Below are 15894 nucleotides of genomic sequence, written 5' to 3'. Positions count from 1 at the left end.
CCGACAACTAACAACTGATATATCATTGCATGTACTTTATTTTTAGCTTATATGTTTCATGTGTGAAGGTGCATGGCCTTGTGTTAAGATTGTTGCACTCACATTCGCTAGGTTGTGGGTTCAATTCCCAAGCAGCACAAAACACTTCATTTCATGTTGCTCCCATCACCCCTTTCAATCATCGGGGAACATTGGCCTGCTAGCAGGGTAGCATCATTCAAAGGCCAAGCAGGGTGACATCATTCAAAGGCTAAGCAAGTGGCATCATTCAAAGGCACTCAATGCAAAGTACATTGGGGTCAGCAATATGTAACATCTGATAGTCTGGTTGGCCACATGATCACATGATATTTCATGCATTTGGGAACAACAGTATTGTTTGTTATGAGGTAGCAACATGCTTCTCACTTGTTCAATGCATTTCTGTGGATGAAATTGACAAGAAGTGCTTATGCACTTGATCTTTGAAGCCTGTATCTCATTGCCCAAGTTGGTTTCTGATGATACTTTATCATAATCAAGTGCATAAAGCTCCACTGTGTGTGTGTGCGTGTACTTGTGGTTTCACAAACTCTTACGCATTTACATATCTTATCATAATTGTCATATTATGTTCATTTTTCTATTCTGGCACATGTTTGATAGGTCTTGTCATTCATCACAGTCCACATCATCTAGCATACTCAGCTAACTGTTTTGTTGTTGTGCATGTCTTAGAATGTCAGCCAGTGGTATTTTATCATTACCCCAGCACTAGAGAAGGTTCTCTTATTCAGAGAACTAAACAGTCCCTTCTACCCTGTATCAGTTCTTATTCAGATTTACTATCCTCTTAGATAGATAGCATATGCAATGTTTTGTAGAGCCATGTCATATCAATGTTTCTTTTTTGATATTTTTTTTTATAGCTTGGTGCCCTTCATATCATTAACAACTTCATTCTCTGTACTAGATTCAAGTCCGATGGCACTTCAAGTTCAGTGGGCCCCTTATACATAAGAATTAAAATCTTAGAAAATTATCAAATTTAAATCTCAAAACCCATCCATTTCAAATAATTGAATTTGATGAGTTAGCAAAGAAAGTGTAAATAAATGACAGAAAATGTTGCTTTATGGATACACTTTTTCAAAATTCAGGTTTCGTATTTTACACATCCACTTGAGGTTTTTGACTTTCTCTTCATTATGAAAAGTACAATGAAGGAGGGAAGAGTGGGGTAATTTTTTTTCTTTTAACCCTTTCGTTACCAACCTGGCTGAAACCAGCTCTGGCTCTGAGTACAAATGTCTTGTTTTCATAAGTTTTGAATTAAAATCTTCCACCAAACCTTAGTCACAATTTATGTTCCTAACACTAGCTGAATGATAACTAAGTTATTTTACTAAATTCTTTGTCACATTTAAAGTAATTGAAAGAAATACAGAGCATCACAAAATAAATACAGTAACAAAAGGGTTAATGTGAGTTACATGTTTCAGTATGTAGAATAAGATAAAATGACAGAAAATTACAAAAAAGAAAATATAGTTTTTGTGGTTGTTGCTGTTCCAAAGCCATGATGAGTGTGTGTGTGTGTGTGGTGTGTGTGTGTGTGTGTGTGTGTGTGTGTGTGTGTGTGTGTGTGTGTGTGGTGTGTGTGTGAGAGAGAGAGTGGGTGGGTGTGTAAGAGAGAGGGTGGATAGAGATATCAACATTTAAAAGACATGGATTTTAAAAATTCTTCTTTTAAAATGGCTTCCCTTCATTATTTTGCAATGCATAAAAAAAAACCACAAAAAGCAGGGGAAACCTTAACAAAAACAGAGAAATTCAAACAACTATTTCCAAAAGTTTGCTTTTGCAATTTCCAGTAAGAGTATGTGGGGCACTATGAGTAATATTTATTGCATTTTTAGCTTTGAAGAAAATGTATTCTTTACAAATATTCAAATATCAGTAAAGTAAAGACCTTCTCTAAACGCAGTAAAACCTATAACATATTCAGAACACTATTTCAGAAAATTATCACTGTTCTCTTTGAGCATATAAAAGACAAATTCAGGTAGAGCAAAAGGGATAAGACAAGGCAAGGTAAATATGCCCTTCCAGTTTTCCAGAACTAAATTTGAAAAAAAAGTGACATACACATAAACATCTATCCTTAGACATAAGAAATGCAACAAAATTTAAAATATCTTGGTCAAATGAAAGAGGATTATGGAAAAATAGTGCATAATATTAAATTAACGAAACTCAACATAAAATATTTTTTTATAGCTTCTTTACTATAGGCGCAGGAGTGGCTGTGTGGTAAGTAGCTTGCTAACCAACCACATGGTTCCGGGTTCAGTCCCACTGCGTGGCATCTTGGGCAAGTGTCTTCTGCTATAGCCCTGGGCCGACCAATGCCTTGTGAGTGGATTTGGTAGACGGAAACTGAAAGAAGCCTGTCGTATATATGTATATATATATGTATGTGTGTGTTTGTGTGTCTGTGTTTGTCCCCCTAGCATTGCTTGACAACCGATGCTGGTGTGTTTACGTCACCGTCACTTAGAATAAGTCACGATAGAATAAGTACTGGGCTTACAATGAATAAGTCCCGGGGTTGATTTGCTCGATTAAAGGTGGTGCTCCAGCATGGCCGCAGTCAAATGACTGAAACGAGTAAAAGAGTAAAAGAGTATAGCTTATCCAGATATTTTATCAGCTACCTCAGTTACAATCAGGTCAACTTTGGGGAAAAACTTCTTGAAAATATTACCTGTCACCTATGTTTCAAACTTTCAACTTCAACAACAACTATGTAAACTATACTGACCAGTTTTTACTACCAACCATGTAGCCCATACTGACCAAATTTTACTCCCAAAGATGGTGCAATAGTACAAAATGAAAGAAATTAATTTTGACCCAGTTACCAATTTTGCCCCACTTCCATTCAGTAATTGACATAACAATGAAAATTATATGAAAAAATAAGAAAGAAAAAGGTTCAATTTTAAGAAACATTTGAATATATATGTAATAATTCTAAAGCTAAAACAGAATGCTTTTAGCTATTGAGAGATGTAATTTTATAATTAAAACTAAATTCAAAAGTTTTTTTTTTTTTTACTTGCTTGCTTTCAAAGCCTCACTGAAATAAATTTAGAATTAGAAATGTGTGTTTGTGTGTGTGCGCCTTTAACTGCTATTAGTCAAGCCAAGGTCAAGCTCAGTCATTAGTTGAAAGAAGGAATTTGGCCTAGAGACAATAACATTTTTCTGTCAAGCTCTTTCTCTTTATCTTTATCTTTATACATTTATCCATTACATTTTTTTAGTCAAGATACCTTTGTATACTGAAAGACAACCTGATTGCTGGGAGGTGCGGGGGGCTTCCTGTATTGAGTGCTACATATCCTTCCTAGTAGGGGCCCCCCACCAATATCTAGATGCCCAGGGCAATTGCCCCCTCGCCTCCTCTCCCATAAATCCAGCCCTGACTGCCCTCTCAGATGGGTACCCTTTGAAGAAACTTGCAAACCTTTTGTTTGTTCCATCAGTGTAGATGAGAGACAGAACTTTACCTACTGAATATGGGCAGATGTGGTGATGACCTATTAATAAATTACCTTCTAAGTGATTAACATCCTAGATGTGTCACTCCATCTAAGGAACCTCATCTCTTCATAATGCTAAGAGTAGTCACAGTAGAAATTTATTGTAGTAGTTTAAGGCAGTTTTTATGACATAAATAGATGGTACTATATTGTTGTAAAACACTGTGATGGAAGAAGGTGTCTGTGTGTACCAACCAATTTGATGGACATAAAAGAGCATGCACTGACTGTAAAAAGCATGGGTTTTCATTTTTTAAATATATAAAAGGGGAATTAAGAAAACCTGTGATCTTAGTTGGGTACCCTTTGAAGAATTTGGAAACCCCACAACTCTCTTGTATTTTCCATCAATGTGGATGAGAGACAGGGCCTTACCTACTTTATATGATTCTTTTGCTAAATCAACATTCAATCATTTTCACTTTGACAAAACTCACCAAATAATTAGTTTTAATCAAATTCACATACTCAAATACATGTGTACATACATAATCATCATCCTCATTATTATTTAATGCCTGCATTCTATACTGGCATAAGTTGGACAGTTTGACAGGAGGTGGCTAGGCAGAAGATTGCACCATGCTTCGCTGTTTGCTTTGGCATGGTTGCTATGGCAGGATGCTCGTCCTTGTACCAACCACTCTGCAGAGTAAACTGTGTGCTTTTTATGTGGCACCAACGCAGCTGTGGTCAGTTTTGGCATGTTTTTTTACAGCTTGATGCCCTATCAAATGCCAACCTCTTTACAGTGTGAACTGAATGATTTTTACATGCACCAGCACTGGCAGGATCACCAAGTAACTTGCAGGATGAATATCCTTTGAGAGAGGATGTGGTATTGGAGGAGATGATCTTGTGCTAGATGATGAAAGGTTAGAGTGTGACAGAGAGACAGAAACAGGTGTCTTGCTGTAAAGGAGGTACATGGTTACCCAGTCAGAGAGAGAGAGAATAAGTAATAAGATTAAGGCCAGTAACAGGTATTAACCATGGTTAACCAGTCAGAGGAATAGAGTAAAAGGGAGAGTGAAAAGAGAAAGAGGGAGAGTGGAAAAGAGCAGGCGAGAGATGGTGGTGAAGTGCCAGAGCATGCTCACAAGGAACAGGGATCAGAGAATATAAATTGGATGGTAGAGATGAGCAAGGGATAGATGAGTGGTGGCAAAGTGGAATGGCATGCCCTCAAGATACAGGGTTAGAATATAAATGGTAGGATATTGCCAAGGTGCATGAGTAGGGGGTACAGACTTCAGGTGAATGCAAAGAGTGTGGGGTTGGGGTATGCAGTAACTCTATTTTCTCCGATACACTGCTGTGCAATCCTGAACACATCATGCCTCTGATCCTTATGCTATAGAACATTTGTAAATCTCTTAACTTCAGCTATTCTTTTTGCTATGTAAACCTGATACCTAGCTGTCCTTTGGCTACCTGATATAATTCTCTGATTCCACTGTTTCTCTAGTCTTTCTAGGTCTGTCTCTTTGCTTTTATAGCACTGTCTACCTTCTTGATCCACCACCATGTCACCCTGGTCAAACTGGGACTCTGCACCAACCACAGATTTTGTCTGTAGCCTCAGTAGATTGTCTTGCTGGAACTTCCTACTGTCCTCTAAGCTATATGTCCCCAACTCTTCCTCTCTTTCATTAGAAGCTTCCATTAGGATATCTCTGAATTTCTGTCTGTAATTGTTAATTTATCTATGATAAGTCTCAGTTTAATTACCCTATCACATACTCTGACTACCTCAATTACCTTATCTACCCACTTTTCTGCTAACAGCATGCCTACACCACCCACTACATCACTCTTGCCTACCCAGAAAAAATTCAAACCTGTTTCTTATCCATGAGGAATCTCCCTTCCACCTCCACACAATACTCATCAACATGGCATTATTCCAGCATTTCAATAATCTCACCACTCCTTCCTTTCATTGTGCTAACATTGATGGTAGCAGCCTTGAAATTGTGTACATGGTAGTGACAGTGGAAAGGCAATCGTTTGAGAACTTTTGTCATCATCTGAAAAGAAAATTTGCACAAACACTAGCATAGAATTGGAAGAGTAGAGATGGAAGAGTGGCAAGATATTGTCAACGGAAATAGAGATTCAATATGTACAGATTAAACGTTCAGTTATGTGTGACTTTGTGAAGGCATGTGGTTTAATGGTTTGGGTATTTGAAGGCGGCGAGCTGGCAGAAACGTTAGCACGCCGGGCAAAATGCTTAGCGGTATTTCGTCGGCCACTACGTTCTGAGTTCAAATTCCACCGAGGTCGACTTTGCCTTTCATCCTTTCGGGGTTGATTAAATAAGTACCAGTTACTCACTGGGGTCAATATAATCGACTTAATCCGTTTGTCTGTCCTTGTTTGTCCTCTCTGTGTTTAGCCCCTTGTGGGTAGTAAAGAAATAGGTTTTGGTATTTGACTCATAATCATAAGGTTGTGAGTTTGATACCTAGTGACTCTTGTTCAAGAGCAAGACACTTTATTTCAGTGTTCCAGTCACTAGTCCACTCAGCTGGAAAAAATGAGTAGTACCTGTACTTCAAAGGACCAGCCTTGTCACATCCTGTGTCATGCTGAATCTCCCTTAGAACTATGTTGTTAAGGGTACACATGTCTGTAGAGTGCTCAACCACTTTCATATCAATTTCATGAGCTGGCTGTTCCATTGTTCAGATCAACTGGAAACCTCATCATTGTCATTGACGGAGTGCTAGGTCATGTGTGGCTTCACCTGTTTTACTTTGAGCACTTGTTTGTGCAGTTGGCACCCTTCATTTCCATCATATGCCCTTACCAGTGCAGTCTCCTCTCTTGAACCCTACAGTTGATTCCTCTCATACACAAATCTCTCAGTTCAGTTATACTTCATTATTGAGTGCACTAATATAGTCCATATAGCAATGTATGCTTGTTTCATTTCTTTCTAGTCTTCACAGGTCCTCTTCAATCAAAGCCCACATCTCATTGTCACACAACACAAAAGCACTTTACACAAAAACACTTTTGATTTTCAGAGCAATGATCCTTTGTGCCAGCAGAAGTAATAGCTCCCTAAAAAATTTTCCAGCCACTTCTTATTCTGGCTGACACATTTTAGGAACACCCATCTCTACTGCTAAAGAGATGACCCAGAGAAAGGAAATTACAGAGCTATCCATAACCTGATTCAACAATTTGATAGCTCTGTAATTTCCTTTCTCTACTGCATCTCTTTAGTGCATGTATAATGACACAAGGTTGTATTTACAAGTATGTCTACTATGTATGAGTATGTATTTCCACAAGTTTATGGAGGTAGATGAATTCAATAAATAAGTATATGTGTGAGTGTGTGTGTTTCACCACAAATATATATATATACATATACATGAGTTTAAATTTAATAAATATGTAAGTGATACATACTTCACATCTAGTTCATTATATAGCTCTTTTTATATATTTTTAGTAGATTCCATGTTTAATATGGGTGTTTTTATATTTCCTTGTTTTAGAGACAAAATGGTTTTACAGAAATACTTGAAGTCAGTCCACAAACAATTTGATAAGGTATGTATTATTGAATGCTGTGTATTAAATAAGGGATATGGTAGACAATGTTTTGTTTTGACAAAGAAGTGCTAATCTCTATCTGTAGAGGGAACATGTGGAAAAGGTAGACTCAGGAAGACATGGGTCAAGGTGGTGAAGCATGATCTTCAAACATTGAGCCCCACAGAGGCACTGACTTGTGACCGAGACTTTTGACAATATGCCATATTTCAGAAGACCTGGGAAGACAAGTAAAATCGTAGTTGTGGCCTATGCCAGTGTCACGTAACTGGCACATAAAAAGCACCTTTCTAGAGTTGGGCCTCACAGAGGCAATGACAAATGACTGAGACCTTTAGCAATATGCTGTGCTTGAGTAGAACACCCATCAAACCAAGTGAAATGATAATCATGGCAGATACCAGTGTCATGCAACTGGCACTTGTGCTGGTGGCATGTAAAAGCACCCATTACATTCTTGGAGTGGTTGAATTAGGAAGGGCATCCAGCCATAGAAACAATGCCAAACTAGACTGGAGTCTGGTGCAGCTCCTCAGCTTACCAGCCCTGGTCAAACCGTCCAACCCATGGTAGCATGTACAATGGACGTTAGATGATGATGATGATGATGATATCCCCTCTGTACTACTTATACTCCCCCCACTGTTCCCTGTGGGTAGGCCCTCTCTTCCTCACTCTGATTGTCACTGTCTTTTCCTCTAACTCTGTACCATCTCCCTCTGCTTCTTTGTCCTGCTGGGGTAACTAAGTATCTCCTCTGTAGTAAGACAGCTATCCTCGACCCTCTGTCATACTCCAACCTCTTACCTGGCACATGGCCACTTGTCTCAGTTGCTCTCCCTCCCTCAGCTGAGATATCCCTGTCACTCCACAGGTACTGATGCCAACTCCAAGTTAAGAGCATCTGTGCTGGCACCACGTAAAAAGCACCCATTCCTGTACCACATTAAAAGCACTTATGCCAGCACCATATAAAAAGCATCCATGCTGGTGCCACATAAAAACACCCATAATGTGAAAGAACACCTATACCCATACCATGTAAAAGTATTGGTACTGGTGCCAAGTAAAAAGCACCCGGTGCACTTTTGTAAAGTAGTTGGCATTAGGTAGGGCATCCATCCATAAAAACCATGCCAGAAGAGAGAAAGGATCCTGGTGCAGCTCCCAGCCCTACCAGCTCTTGTCAAACCATCCTACTCATACCAGTATGGAAAACAGACATTAAATGATGATGACATATATAGTTTACTGTAAAAACCCATGTAATGTGCACACCTGTGTAATTTACGCAGGTGATTTTCAGGATAAAAATTGTTAAAAAAAGCTTCTACTCATGTAAAATTTGCTCCCAAACGTTTCAGAATTGCCAACATGGCCAGGGGGAAAAGGTTTTCAATTTAGTTGTATTTAGCATAATTTCACTTACTTATGATTAGATTTTATTAAATTTTCATTAAATAAAAATAATTTCTGTTTAACAGGTATCACACTGAAAGCTATTAAATTACAAAATATTTGTGTTGTCTATAATAAACTTTATTTTACATTTCTTGCCCACAAGAGATTATGTCCGATCTTTAGCATACTTCTGTATGTCTTCTCAAATCATGATCACATGAAAAGAAAAGAAAGCTGAGATATACATACAGGTGTTGCAAATTAAGTTTAATTACCAATAAACATCAGCTTGAATGACACTTTACTCAATCAACAGAGGAAGGTGACCGATCAAACTGATTATGTAAACAGAATTCTGATTGGTTGAAAGTGTCTTCTTGTCTCAAGCTTTGATTTTCCGCCTATTCTTGTCAGAACCTTTGATACAGAGTATCGAAATTTTGATCCCTTTCACACTTATAAAATATCAAACAAGCTTAAAAACTTGTCATTATCGTTTTAGCTGATAGTTTGGTAACCTACTAAAATAAACATTAAAAATCAAAAGGAAAAAATAAACAGCTTTTGCAAGTTTAACTCAATGTTTATTGAACAAGAGAGGACCAAAATTTAAGAAGCAAGTTGTTAGAATATACACGTCTGTGAACAGACGTAAGCAAGAATAGCAAAATTCTACTATACCAAAAGAACTGGTAATGCATACATTACAATTGTTCTATGAAGAGAACATAAGATTGCTGCATAATTCAACATCGATGTGTAATGACATTAAACATCATATAAAGTAAATGAAGGTTTCTGAAGGAACACTAAGTCATATTCACTTGGTGAGTTTATATGCGCAAAGATGAATTATGGTGTTGTCAGTGTGAGATGCAGTAAAATATGGCCCACACTGTGACTACCAGCATGAACGTCAAACTTCAAAATATAATTAGTCATTTAATGCTTTTAGTAAATCTTTACAGAAAAAGTAAGCATTATACCGTCTAGCATAAATAAAAGTCAACTTCATTATATTTTTTCTGTAAAAACCTATTCTGACATTAAATGAATCAACTTCCAGTGCGAATGTTTACATTTGTACGTCATTTTTCAACCAAAAATATTTCTTTAAAAATTCTGGAAATGATCTACTCATGTAATTTACGCACTAAAGTTTATTTTTGTTTTTGCGAAGGGTTTTTATGGTACTCTTCCATTATGGTAAGATCAACAAAAAATGTACTCCATCTAATGAGAGGTAAATATCATTTAATATACACAGTATAAAGATACAAGCCACTAATAGGTTCTTGCTTTGGAGATGTGTGGGTCTAGGCAGGTTTTTATAATATGTCTTGTGCCTTCAACTCTCTCTCTCACACACACACATTAGGTAGTGAGACAGAACAGACAGATAGTTAAGGTATATGGTTCAAGCATATTGAATATTGAAAAGATACACAATATGGAATATATATTGACAAGTATGTGGTTTACCTTATGTTATGTCTAAGTATGTGGTTTACCTTATGTTACGTCTGATAAGTATGTGGTATAAAATATCTTAATGAAGAACAATGATTTTCAGCCAGGAACTATTTTATTTTCAGGCAAGCATGATTCAGTAAATCTACATTTTATGTTGTTCAAGCTGTGGTTACCTAGTCTTTTTTCAATGTATTTCTAAATCTACATTTTTCAAAGTATCCTTTATTATTTTAAAGATAGAAGTTGTAGATTTGGCTATTATGTCTGACACATCAATTGACCACATTTTTGTTTCCTCTCTCTATGGTATGTGGTAACTGGGATTGCTCCTTACCTCTTACTAAAAGTTTATACATCCAGCTTTTGTTTAGGCAACTACTAAGTGAAAATAAACAATAATAGCATAGCAGATAACAGTTTAAAGTTCAGTTAGTCATGTAGTTACAGTTTATGACATCAGCTGTTATTTATGGTATCACTTAGATACCTCAGGAAGGTTTTCATCAAAATTTACAGGAAGAAATTGGGGTGTGCATTGAGAGATCAAAATCAATTTAGATTTTGCTTCATAATTAAGTGGGATGGCAGATAATCTTTTACTTGTTTCAGCCAGTTGACTGCAGCCATGCTGGAAAACCACATCAAAAAATTTTTAGTCAAATGAATCAACCCAAATACTTATTTTTCTTTTAACCCATATACTTATTTTATCGATATCTTTTGCTGAACTGCTAAATTATGGGAACATAAACACCAGTTGTCAAGTGATGGTGAGAGACAAACATAGACACAAAGGCATACACACACATGTATGTATGTATGTATATGTGTGAGTTTCCATCTACCAAATCCACTCATAAGGTTTTGGTCAGTCTGAGGCTGGAATAGAAGACACTTGTCCAAGTTGCCATGCGTGGAACTGAACTCAGAATCACGTGGTTAGAAAGCAAGATTCTTACCACACAACCTCATTTGTGCCTTGGAAATTGTGAGTCCAAGGGAAGACTATCAGTGAAGATCTCTATGTCTAAGATCCTGGTTGCTAGCATGAAAGCTTGGCATAGAAACATAACACTGTATTTAGTAGAGCTCACTCTGTTGCAAACATTCAGATCAGGTCTCTGGTTCAAGGATTCCATTCCCCTTCTCTCCCACCAGTTTCAGAAGCCCTGTAAATGGTCATGAGCACTTCCTTCTCTCCTGATGTGAGATTTGAAATATATGTTCTGTATGCGTTAATGTTATCCTAACCAGATTGTTGTGGTAGGAATGACATTGCACCATTCCTTTTACAGTGAGTTATTGAATTGTGAATAATATATTAACAAATAAAAATGTTTATCTATTAGAAATAATATACACATTGTCTTGGAAATAATAAATTTGTACTGAATCATAGTCTCATTCAAAAAATTGGCCACTGATAGCATTTTTTGTTTCCTAAACAATAATCAGGTATTCTTCTGGTAGTTATGTATATATCATGACCTTCAAACGTTGGGCTTCACAGAGGCAATGACGAAAGACTGAGACCTCTGGAGATATGCTGTGACTGCGAAGATCCAACAAATAAAGTGAGTCCACGGCATATCCTACACCAGCTTCACATAACCATCCCCAGCCCATTCAAAATACCTTGGATCGTAGGACGACCTGCTGTGCTTACCTTGGATTGTAGGGTGACCTGCTGTGCTTGAGGAGACCTATTGAGTCAAGTACATCAACATCAAAATAAAAATCAAATGGAAATTGTAGTTGTAATACCTGTGCTGGTGGCATGTAAAAAGCACCATCCGAACATCGCTGATGTCAGTGCCGCCTTGACTGGCTTCTGTGCCAGTGGCACATAAAATGCACCAACCAATCATGGCCTTTGCCAGTCTCCTCTGGCCCCTGTGCTGGTGGCACGTAAAAAGCACCCATCACACTCACGGAGTGGTTGGAGTTAGGAAGGGCATCCAGCTGTAGAAACACTGCCAGATCAGACTGGAGCCTGGTGCAGTCTCCTGGCTTCCCAGACCCTGGTCGAACTGTCCAGCCCATGGAAAATGCAAGGAAAACGGACGTTAAATGATGATGATGATGATGATGATATCTGTGGGTAGGTGTATTGAAAAATAAAGCTGAAGTGAAGGATGAATATATAGTGCATGTGTTTATTTGAGAAAAAAATAGGACCATCCTGAAATATAACAATATGTATGTATGTACATACGTATGCACACACACACATGCATGCACGCATAAAAAGTGTGTGTTTGTGTACGTTAAAACAGACCCCAAAGAAGCTGTTGCTGGTTTGTGTTGGCTAGATTTATATTATGTAATAAAACTGATAAAAAGAGTATGGGAAAGTTAAAAGAAGAGAAATTAATGAGAGATAGCAGATTTTTAGATCCTTGGCCAGTTTTTTCAACTTAGAGAATGTGAAACTCAACTGTCTTTCATTAATTCTGCGTCTTTTGATTTACCCCTCAAGGACTGTCTAAAACATTGGATTTTCTACTCTTCACAACAAGTTCACTATACTCTTTTTTATTGATTTTCCATTATATATATATATATATCATCATCATCATCATTGTTTAACGTCCACTTTCCATGCTGGCATGGGTTGGATGGTTTGATTGGGGACTGGTGAGCCAGATGGCTGCACCAGGCTCCAATCTGATCTGGCAGAGTTTCTACAGCTGGATGCCCTTCCTAACACCAACCACTCCGAGAGTGTAGTGGGTGCTTTTACTTACCACCAGCACAAAGGCCGCTCAGTTGGTACTGGCAACAGCCATGCTCAAATGGTGTTTTTACGTGTCATCTGCACAAGAGCTAGTCCTGCGGCACTGGCATCGCCCTTGCTTGAATGTTGTTTTTCACGTACCACCGGCACAAGTGCCAGTAAGGCGATGCTGGTAATGATCACGGTCGAACGATGCTTTTTACATGCCACCGCCACGGGGACCAGTCAGCGGCCCTGGCAACGAGTATGCTCGGATGGTGCTCTTAGCACTCCACTAACATGGATGCCAGTCGTGCAGTGCTGTCATCGAATTTGATTTCGATTTCACTTGCCTCAACAGGTCTTCGCAAGCAGAGTTTAGTGTCCAGTAAAAGAAAGGCATGCCTAAGTGGGCTGGTTACACTACTGACATAGGCCACAGGTTATGGTCTCATTTGGCTTGCTGGGTCTTCTCAAGCACAGTATATTTCCAAAGGTCTCAGTCACTAGTCATTGCCTTGGTGTGGACCAATGTTCAAAGGTCATGCTTCACCATCTCATCCCAGGTCTTCCTGGGTCTACCTCTTCCACAGTTTCCCTCAACCACTAGGGTGTGACACTTTTTCACACAGCTATCCTCATCCACTCACGTCACATGACTATACCAGCACCGTCATCTCTCTTGCACACCACATCTGATGCTTCTTATGTCTAACTTTTCTCTCAGAGTGCTTATATTCTGTTGCATATGCACACTGACATTACACATCCAGTAGAGCTTACTAGCTTCATTTCTTGCAAGCTTATGCATGTCCTCAGCAGTCACAGCCCATGTTTCACTGCCATGTAGCATGGATGTTCATACACATGTGTCATACAGTCTACCTTTTACTCTGAGCAAGAGGCCCTTTGTCACCAGAAGAGGTAAGAGCTCTCTGAACTTTGCCCAGGCTATTCTCATTCTAGCAGCTGCACTTTCAGAGCATCCATCCCGGCTACTGACTTGGTCACCTAGTTAACGAAAGCTATCACCTGCTTCTAGTTTTTCTCCCTAGAATGTGGCAGAAGTTGTTGCTTGCACATTTTTAGTGTTTATTGCTCCTGAGCATCTGCCACACAAAAACTATCTTCCTAGTTAGCTTTCCTTTGATATTGCTGCACCTCTTTTGTGTCCATAGCTTACACTAGGTACATCTTATAGAGTCTCTACGTATGCCTTTTCTACAGATCGAGTTGGGCCATCTACTTGAAGGGTAGATTATTAGGACTTTGGTTTTAGCTAGGTTGACTCTAAGGCCATTCGATTCTAATCCTTGCTTCCACACCTGAAACTTCTCCTCCAGTTCTGATAGTGACTCAGCAATTAGAGCAAGGTCATCAGCATAGAGGTGCTCCCAGGGACATCCTGTCTGGAATTCCTCAGTTATTGCCTGGAGGACTATGATAAATAGGAGGGGCTGAGGACTGAAGCTTGGTGGACCCCTACCTCTACCCACAATTCTTCACTGTACTCATTGCCAACCCTCACCTTACTGACAGCGTTCCTGTACATGGTTTGCGCAGCTTTCACTAACCATTCATCTATCCCTAGTTTCCTCATTGACCACCAGATATGGGATCGGGGGACCCTGTCAAAGGCTTTCTTCATGTCAACAAAAGCCAGGTTGCGAGGTTTATCTTTGGCTAAGTATTTCTCTTGCAGCTGTCTACCTCTGACTACCTCGATTACCTTATCAACCCATTTCTCCGCAAAAAGTATACCCCCACCACCGACTCCATCAGTGTTCCCTGCTCAGAAAATCTTGTATCTGTGTTCTTTGCCTGTGAGGAACCTAGCAGAACTTCCTCTCTACCTTACTTCTTGGAGGCAGCACAAATCAACACATTTCCATTTAAGCATCTCAGCAATCTCACCAGATATACACACACATATATATATATATGTTATATTTTCTGCTGCTTTTAAATAAAGTATATATGTATGTGTGTGTGTGTGTGTGTAGGTATCCTCGGTAATATAGTGGTAAGTATCCCTGCTTGTTATGCAGGAGACCAGGATCTGATTCCTCACTGGGGAGGAATGCAAATTCTTTAATCCACTCTGTGGGGTGGTTGGTGTTAGAAAGGGCATCCAGCCATAAAAACCATCCCAAAACAGACACTTCCCAGCCAATCCCTGTTAAACTATCCAACCCATGCAAACATGGAAAGCAGAAAAGCAGACATTAAATGATGATGATCGTACACACACACACATCACATTGAAACAAGCCCACACATTTTCTATGAAGTAAGCACAGTCAAACTAATTACAGATTTCAATTGATAGTTGTTTTAGCAAGTATTAATAGAATACTATAACAGAGGTGCTTACGACTGGTTACTCATGGAAACTCTTTTCTGCTGATAACTAGTTCTTATAGCAATTTATGATAGTTGAAGAGAAGAAACTAGGAGTACAGCCTTGTCCCAAATCAGCCATGAAATTTAATACATTTCAGGTGTGACCATCTAGTTTTATTCTCAATTTATTTCTGAGACTACTTTTTTCATAATACCTTTTCTTCTTTAAGACAGGAGTGAGATATTTGGTTATTATGTCTAACACATTAAGCAACCCACCCCACATCTTAAAAAAAGAAAAGGAAGCACATTCTACACTGCCTTCAAGACCAGACACACTGAAGATATTCTTAAACAAGAGTCATGTCTACAGCTAAAACCTTTGCTAGAGATGTTAGGCCTCATAAACACTGATGATATGTTTTGGTGATCCTACATCCACATCATAGCAAAGATTGCATCACAAAGACTAGCATTTCTTTTTAGGGACAGGAAGTACTTCACTCCCAAACAGATGCTAGTTCTCTCAAATATGACCCACAATGACATGCTTCTTTTTATATACACAAACATCCTTGACTGCATCCAAAACAAAGCTACTCAGCTGATTTAGATGGAGTCATTTAACAATACACATCAACCTCTACTTGAAAAACATGATCTCTTACTCTGGTTCTTCTACTGCTGTTTCAGTAGCTTCTCAGCTGGTTAGCTACATAATATTTACACTCAAGCCCACTTTTCTCTATTCTCATCACCCATACTATGTCTTCTACTTTCCCTCAGCTCTACGCTAACCAG

General features: G+C 38.6%; 1 protein-coding gene across 12 annotated transcripts in view; it reads left to right on the top strand.

Moving 5' to 3' along the window:
• Window positions 1-15894, top strand: part of LOC115225588 (coiled-coil domain-containing protein 171) — a 268237-nt gene that overhangs the window by 225277 nt on the left and 27066 nt on the right. For all 12 annotated transcript variants that reach the window (XM_036498806.1, XM_036498818.1, XM_036498816.1 and 9 more), the window contains one exon: window positions 7103-7157. In XM_036498806.1, coding sequence (XP_036354699.1) covers window positions 7103-7157 — 55 coding nt within the window. The remainder of the gene's footprint in view (window positions 1-7102; window positions 7158-15894) is intronic.

Source organism: Octopus sinensis, linkage group LG2, assembly GCF_006345805.1.
Source record: "Octopus sinensis linkage group LG2, ASM634580v1, whole genome shotgun sequence".
In the NCBI taxonomy this organism is placed as follows: domain Eukaryota; kingdom Metazoa; phylum Mollusca; class Cephalopoda; order Octopoda; family Octopodidae; genus Octopus; species Octopus sinensis.
The sequence above is the reverse complement of the archived record's forward strand: the minus strand, read 5'-3'. Positions and strand labels throughout refer to the sequence as shown.